Raw genomic sequence first — 8,425 nt, forward strand, 5'->3', positions numbered from 1 at the left:
ACACACACACACCACACCACAAACAAACACACACACACACACACACACACACAGAGAGGACACGGACACACACACAACAAACAAAAACTACACACACAGATTAGCACACACACACCACACACACCCACACAACACCACACATGAGATAGATATATGGAGATATAGATAGATGAAAGAGATAGAGAGATATAGAGATATTATATATATAGATAATCACAAATAGATGTCACACACACACACACACACACACACACACACACACACACTCACCCACACTAACACACACACAACACACACACACACACAAACACACAAACACACAACCACACACACCACCACACACGCACACACACACACACCACACAAACATATTAGATATATAATATATCTATATATATATATAATATATATATAATTTATATATATATATAATATATAATATATTATATATTTAATATATATATTTATATATATATATGTGTGTGTGTGGTTGATGTGTGTGTGTGGGTGTGTGTCGTGTGTGTGTGTGTATGTAATATATATATGTATATCATTATATATATACTATATATATATATATATACTATATATATATATATATTACTCTACATATATATATATAATACATACATATATAATTACATACACACCACCCACACAAACACACACACACACACCACACACACCACACACCACCCACACACACCACACACACCACACCACCCACACACACATATATATATATAATATATTACTATATCTATTATATATCTAATATGTGTGTGCTCTGTGGTGTGTGTGTGCTTGTGTGTGTTGTGGTGTGTGTGTGTGGTGTGTGTGTGTGTGTCGTGTGTGTGTGTGGTGTGTGTGTGTGGTCATGTAATATATATATGGATATATATATGATATATATAATAAGATGATCTATATAGTATATATCATATAAATGTGTGTGTGTGTGTGTGTTTTAAAGATATATATCTATATATAGCAGATATATATTTATATATATATAATCTATATAAATTATATATAATATGATATGTTTGTGTGTGTCTATGTTTGTATGGCGTATATTTGAATATATTTATTTATGTATATATATAAGGTAAATCCTGCAAAACCTTAAGATTCAAAACAGTTCAAAATTGCGACGAAGCCTCACTTTCGAATTCGAACTGAAATTTGGAATCCTCATCCGGACATGAAATAACTAATATATTAAAATATAAGAAAAATATTAGCATTTCATTCCCGTAACCAAGGAAAAAAACGAAAGAAAAAGAAATCTAATCCGGTTATTCATTCATATCATTCAAAAAGAAAAAGAAAAAAAAAAACTTTCTGGCAACATTTGTTTGAATGTTTGCGTGACGTCATCATGTAAACAAAAGGAGCAAGATTTTTTTGTTTTGTTTTTTTCACTTCTCTTCAGTCTTTCAGGAACAAAAAGGTACGGTTTTACGTTTTCTTCAAGTTTTATGAAGATGATAAGATTGTGAGAGAAAAAAAAAATGTTGGAACTCACCACGAATTAATACATTACATATATTTTATGGCGTAACTAGGTTAATTCTGATAAGATTCAGTGATTTAGATACATTTTTTATAGAGAAGAATTAGGTTGAGATATAAATATAGGAATAAATATATCAGGAAGTGAGAGAGAAGTGTACACAGACAGAATTTTATGTAGACACACTGTACTAAATGTATACATGGACACACACATGTAGGCGTTGTAGAAGTTGACAAACTCATAAATCTATTTAAACATAGATAGACATTGGTGTAACTGGGGGCCGGAACAAGTCCATTTAAGAACTTAACACACACACACACACACACACGCACACACAGGCACACACAGGCACACACACACACACACAGGCACACACACACACACACACAACACACCACACACACACACAAACACACACACACACACACACACACCACACACACACACACACACACTCCTCCGTCTCCCCCCTTCCCCCCTCTCTTCCCTCTCCCCCCTCCCCCCCTTAGCTTGACCGAGTGCCAACACCAGTGACAGAGAGTGGATGCTACACGTTGGTTTTCTATAGTGCGATAAGTTTGTATTAGTTTCCCCTTTCAGTGTGTACTCTTATTATTATTATTATTATTATTATTATTATTATTATTATTAGTATATTATTATTACTTATTATATTATATTATTATATTTATTATTATTAGTATTGTTATTATTATATTATTATAGTGGCTTATTGTATTATTAGTATTGTATTATGATTATGTTATTATTATTGTCCATGATATCATTATTATTAGTAGTAGTTATGATTATTATTATTATTAATATAGTGATTATTATCTAGTTTGGAGAAATGATCATATACCGTCACACATACCGACTTTTGCCCGAGGTCGCTGTGTTGTAGATATGTATATATATATATATAATATATATATATATATTATTATATATATATATATTAATTATATATATCTATATATATATATATATATATATAGATATATAATGTTATTTGTTATGTATGTATGTATTATCTGTCGTATATATATATATATATATATATAGAGATTATAGATATAATAGAGATATATATATGGAGGTCAGAGATGTTACGATATAGATTTAATAGATATATATATAATACTATATAGATAATATATATATCGAATATATATATATATATCTATAGATATATATAGATACCACCGTGTATGTAGAATCTGTATATCCATGTGTTTGGATACACATATTTACATGTGTAGTTATATAGTATCGAGTATCTATATATAGAATAAGAGAGAGAGATAGAAGAGAGAGAATAGAGAGATAGAGAGAGAGAGATAGAGACATAGGAGAGATATCATAGAATAGAGGGATATAGAGAGGTAGAGGAACATATAGAATAAGGGGATATAGATGTAGAGATACATATATATAGAGATTAGATAGAGAGACAGAGAGAGATATATATAGTAGATAATAATCTAGAGAGATAGAGAGGAGGGTACAGATAGAAGATATATATAGATGATAGATATAGATAAATAGAGATGGAATATATATATATAGACAGCCACAACACACACCCACACACACACACCACACACACACACCCACACACACACACACACCACCACACACACACACACACACACCAACAGAGATATAGATATCTGATACGTCGAATGATATGAGAGAGAGATATATATATATTATAGATAGATTATATATATATGCATATGTATGAGGGATTATATATATATATATGTAAGGTATATATGTAGAGATATTATATATAGGTATATTAGTATAAGAGATGTATTATAATTAGAGATATGTATAGAATATGATATATATGTATATATATATATATTTATAGAGGGATATATATGATATATATATATGATATAGGTATAGTATTTTAGTATAGATATGTAGTAATATATATATAAAAATATATATTAGATAGATATATAGAGATATATGAGGATATATAATATGTGATATATATAGATATATAAAGTATATATAATATATACAATATATGATATATAGATATATATATATATATTGGTATATATACGATATATATATATATACTATATAGTGTATTTATATATAATAATATATATAAATATATATATTATATATATATATATAATATATATATATATATATATATATATGTTATAATTCATATGCATATATATATTATATATTATGTACATCATACATATGTATATAATGTATATGTATTATATATATTATATAATATATACTAATAATATATATCTACTATATATATAGCAGATATCTATACATAGATATATATTATATATAATATAATATATATATAATCTATATATAGAATATATTGTATATATATAGTATATATATGTATATATATAGTATATATAGCATATACTATATTATTATACGTACATATTAATTATTGAGATATAGTATATGTATATATAGACATATATAGATAGATATATATAGAGATGATATAGATAGATATAGTATTATAAGATATGTATAGAGAGATATGAGATAGATGTTAAATATGATATATATTCAGAAATCTATTATATATTATATATATGAGTATATGATATATATATAGATATATTAGATATCTATATACTTTGTATATATATATATCGATCTAGAGAGAGATATTATATAGTACCAGATAGATAGTAGATAGATACTCTATAATTATAATATATATAGGGTATATATATTATACGATCTATAGATGTATATATATTATATATATATAGATATATATATCTACTATATATCATATATATATAGATCTATATCTATATATATATTGATATAATTATCATAGATAGTATATAAAATATATAGATATAGCATATATATATATATATATATATATAGATATATATTAATTATATATATATATATGAATATATATCTAGATAGTTCCTAATATATATGATATTAATATATATATAGTATATATATAGATATATATATATATATGATTAGATAGTCGATATATATATATATAGAGATAATATATATATATTATATATATATATTTATAGAAGTTAGATTGTGGGCATTGTAGGATTTCTAGTATTTTGTTTACCAGGCAGAGATAGATATATAAGATATATGATATAGTATATATAATATATAGATATATATACACAAACATAACAGTCTATCTATCTATCTATCTATCTATTAATCTTATCTATATCTATATATATATATATGATAATATATTAATATATATTATACTATATATATATAGATATATATATATTATATATATATTTATATATATAATATATATAAATATATATATATATATATATATATATATATATATATATATATATGTATATATAATACACATAGTGGTGCGTGATTGGTGTGTGTGTGTGCATATATAAATGACATATATATTTATCTATGCGTGTAGAAGCATATAGAAGCGTAACAGTATAAGAAAATATAGAAATTGGTAGATATAATTTGCTGTTGAAATATTTTGCTGTTGTGTCGCTTCTTGGAAAGCGGACGTTAGCCTTCCTCTCTTCCTCTCTTTCTCTCTCTTTCTTTGCGTGTGTCTGTTTGTCTGCCCCCCCCCCCTTCCCACGTCTCTCTGTCTGTTTCTCTCTATCTATCTATCTTTGTCTCTATCTCTGTCTCTATCTCTGTCTCTATCTCTGTCTCTGTCTCTGTCAGTGTCTGTCTGTGTTTCTCTCTCTCTCTCTCTTCTTTCTCTCTCTCTCGCCTCTCTCTCTCTCTCCTCTCTCTTCATCTCTCTCTCTCTCTCTCTCTCTCTCTCTCTCTCTCTCTCTCTCTCTGCTCTCTCTCTCTCTTTTCTCTCTGTCTCTCCCTTCTCTCTCCCTCTCACTCCGTACCCCTCACTCTCCCTCCTGCTCCCCCCCTCCAGTCCTGTCACTCCCCTCCCTCCCTCTCCCTCTCCATCTTCCTCTCCCCCTCTCCCTCTCCCCCTCCCTCTCTCTCCCTCTCCCTCTCCCTCTCCCCCAGAGACAGACAGACACACAGACGGACAGAGCCAGAGACAGAAAGAAATCTGGAGGGAATAAATCGATGTGACATATATTTGTGCCCTTTCGAGGTGGAGTGACTCCGGATGCTGTTGTAAGTGGAAGGGATAAGTGGAGCGAGGAGGTGGATGGTTGGATAGGTGGATATGTGGCTTGGAATCGGTGCCAGGTGCTGATGGTGAGAGAAGGAGAGAGGGAGAGGGAGAGGGGGAGGAGAGAGAGAGAGGGAGGGAGTGAGAGAGAGAGAGGAGAGCAGATGAGAGAGAGAGAGAGAGAGGGACGTGGAGAGCGGGAAGGAGAGAGAGAGCAGAGAGAGAAGAGAAGAGGAGGAAAAGAGGGAGAGAGAGAGAGTCGAGAGAGAGACGGGGTGAGAGAGAGAGAGAGGAGAGAGAGAGAGAGAGAGAGAGAGAGAGAGAGAGAGAGAGAAAGTGAGGAAGAGGTGGGTATTCCCGGATTTTTAACTTTTCTTTCTTTGTCTCTTTCTCTTTCTGTTCTTTCATTCCTCTCCTAGTTTCTCGATTATTCTAATTGCCGTTAATGCATATCTTTCTGTATATGTTTGTGTAAACATTTGTCTTTTTGTCTGCCTGTTCGTCTCTCTCTCTCTCTCTCTCTCTCTCTCTCTCTCTCTCTTCCCCTCTCTCTTCCTCTGTCTCTTCCTCTGTCTCTTCCTCTCTCTCTTCCTCTGTCTCTTCCCCTCTCTCTTCCTCTGTCTCTTCCTCTCTTTCTCCCTTTCCACGTGATGGTCACAGGATTCCGAAAACACTTGATAAGCCAGAGAGAAAAACGTTTCGAGAAGAGGAGAGAAATTTCTCATATCCTGATTTTTCCTCTTTTCGTTAGTTATTTCTCCATGACTTTGATGAACGAAAACCACAACCTTGATCTCTGTGGAGGAATTTCGTCATTGTGTAGAAAGGAAGGACGTAGGGGGTGGGGGGGAAGGGGGGGGGGGAAGGGGGAGAACGTTCTGCGCGTGCTCGGTCCCTCATCACCTCTCCTCTCCCCCCCTCCCCCCCTCTTCTCCGCCAACGTTTGCAAAGGAGGAGGGTTGTCAGGTATTAATTTTTTTTGTTTTTTTGGAAAATTATATCAAGAAAGGAAGGAAACGAAGAAGGAGAAAGAGAGAGAAAGAAGAAAACAAGAATGAAAAACGAAAGTAGTCTTAGTGTTTTTTTTTTTTTTCTGTTTCTCGTTGAAAAGGCTTCCCTCCCTGTCCTCGCCTCTCTGTCGCGCTCTCTCGGTCTTTTCAGGTGCGTTCTTTCTTTCCTGTCTAATTAGAAGTGATTGTCTTGACGTAGCGCCACACGCAATTATAATTTATTCATCGCTTATTAATCTATTGATGAGCGGAGGTAAGTGAGGCTCCTTCAATGAAAGTCCGTGTAAGGATTGCATCATGCGCATACTCAGTGATACTCCGGTTCGGCCAATAAGAACCAGGCTCGTGCGTATCTCGCGTTCCCATTGGTCGAGAGCCGCCTGCGTACGTGACGTCAGCCTACCGCCAGGAAAACCCAAGAACGGGAACGAGTTGCCTAACGGTGCTATTTCCAGTCTCTTTTCATCATTAAAATTTTCGTTAATAATACATTAATATCAATGCCGTCTAGAGAGAGAATCACATATCCAACCTCGTCGCAAAAACGGATAGCCACAAACACCGATAGCTGAAAAAGAGGGTGAAAATCCATCTACGGGGGAGAGAAAAAAGACGAGGGATCTAAAAATCCGCCACGCGACAACCCCGTTGCACGATGCCAGGAAATAGGTCGGGTTTAAGACAGCTGATCGCTGGTCGTCTCCCTGGCGTCCGTGTGTTACAGGACTATTAACACACTCGGTTTAGAGCGCAGGGATAGTGGAGCTCGGGAAAACACCACACAAGGGCTGCCATGGTTTTGTAGTGCGCTATCTATCGGCCGGTCTGTCTGGAAAGGCGAAAATCTGCAAAGGGGGAAAAAAAAGAAGGGAAATGTTTTGAAAAATATGGGAGGTTGAGGGCCCCATATACACCGCAGTGCCAGGTTGTTGTTGTTGCGTGAGAAAGGGAGGTAGGAAGACACACAGAGAGAGCGAGACAATAACAACAGTGTGTGATTATCACTGCGTAGAGTGAAGAAGAGAGGGAGCGGGGAAACAGGACCATATTGCTACCTGTCCATTCGACCAAAAAGCCAATCTATCGTATTTTTTTTTCTTTCCCCAACAAAGACAAAAAGCACAACCAACAAACAGGCACCTCGCAGAAGACCAGAAGACGTCAAGAAAACCCAAAGAAGACACAATGGGCAGCCAAGACGCCTCCAGAAGCCTGTGGGTATTCGGCTACGGGTCCCTTTGCTGGCACCCTGGCTTCCAGCACGGTGCCTCTGCCGTGGGGCACATCGAGCACTACGTCAGGAGGTTCTGGCAAGGGAATTCTACACACAGAGGCATCCCCGGCAAGGTAAGAGGGAATCCCGAATGTGGTTCGTTTTGTTAGTATTAAAAGTATTATTAGTATCTATTTTTTATTTTTTTTTTTATCTATTTATTTTTATTTTATTTTTGAAGGGGCACATTTTTTGGGGGGGTGGGGAGGTCTGTATCTATTTTATTTTTCTTTGATGATTTTTTTTTTTTTTTTTTGTTACCCTCTCCCTGCCATCGTTATTCTCTCTGATCCTTTGTCTCATTCTAATTTGTTTAAAAGGATATATATTCAGGTAACAAGCTTCCCTCTCTCCCTCACCTTCTGTTCTCACCTCCTTTCTTCCTTTCCTCACTCACTCCCTCTCTTCACTCAATCTCTTCCTTTCTCTCTCCTTCACCATCTCTACGTGGGATGCAGGGCCACTGG

The 8,425-nt window shown here is 34.1% G+C and overlaps 1 protein-coding gene across 2 annotated transcripts in view; it reads left to right on the forward strand.

Annotated features, from left to right (window-relative positions):
* Window positions 1-1,345: 1,345 nt before the first annotated feature.
* Window positions 1,346-8,425, forward strand: part of LOC119570481 (putative glutathione-specific gamma-glutamylcyclotransferase 2) — a gene marked incomplete in the record, with an annotated part of 34,630 nt that continues 27,550 nt past the window's right edge. The window contains 2 exon segments of one of the 2 annotated variants that reach the window (XM_037918201.1): window positions 1,346-1,453; window positions 7,798-8,032. In XM_037918201.1, coding sequence (XP_037774129.1) covers window positions 7,871-8,032 — 162 coding nt within the window. 2 annotated transcript variants of the gene reach the window in all.

Source organism: Penaeus monodon, chromosome 4 (assembly GCF_015228065.2).
Source record: "Penaeus monodon isolate SGIC_2016 chromosome 4, NSTDA_Pmon_1, whole genome shotgun sequence".
NCBI classification, from domain to species: Eukaryota; Metazoa; Arthropoda; class Malacostraca; order Decapoda; family Penaeidae; genus Penaeus; species Penaeus monodon.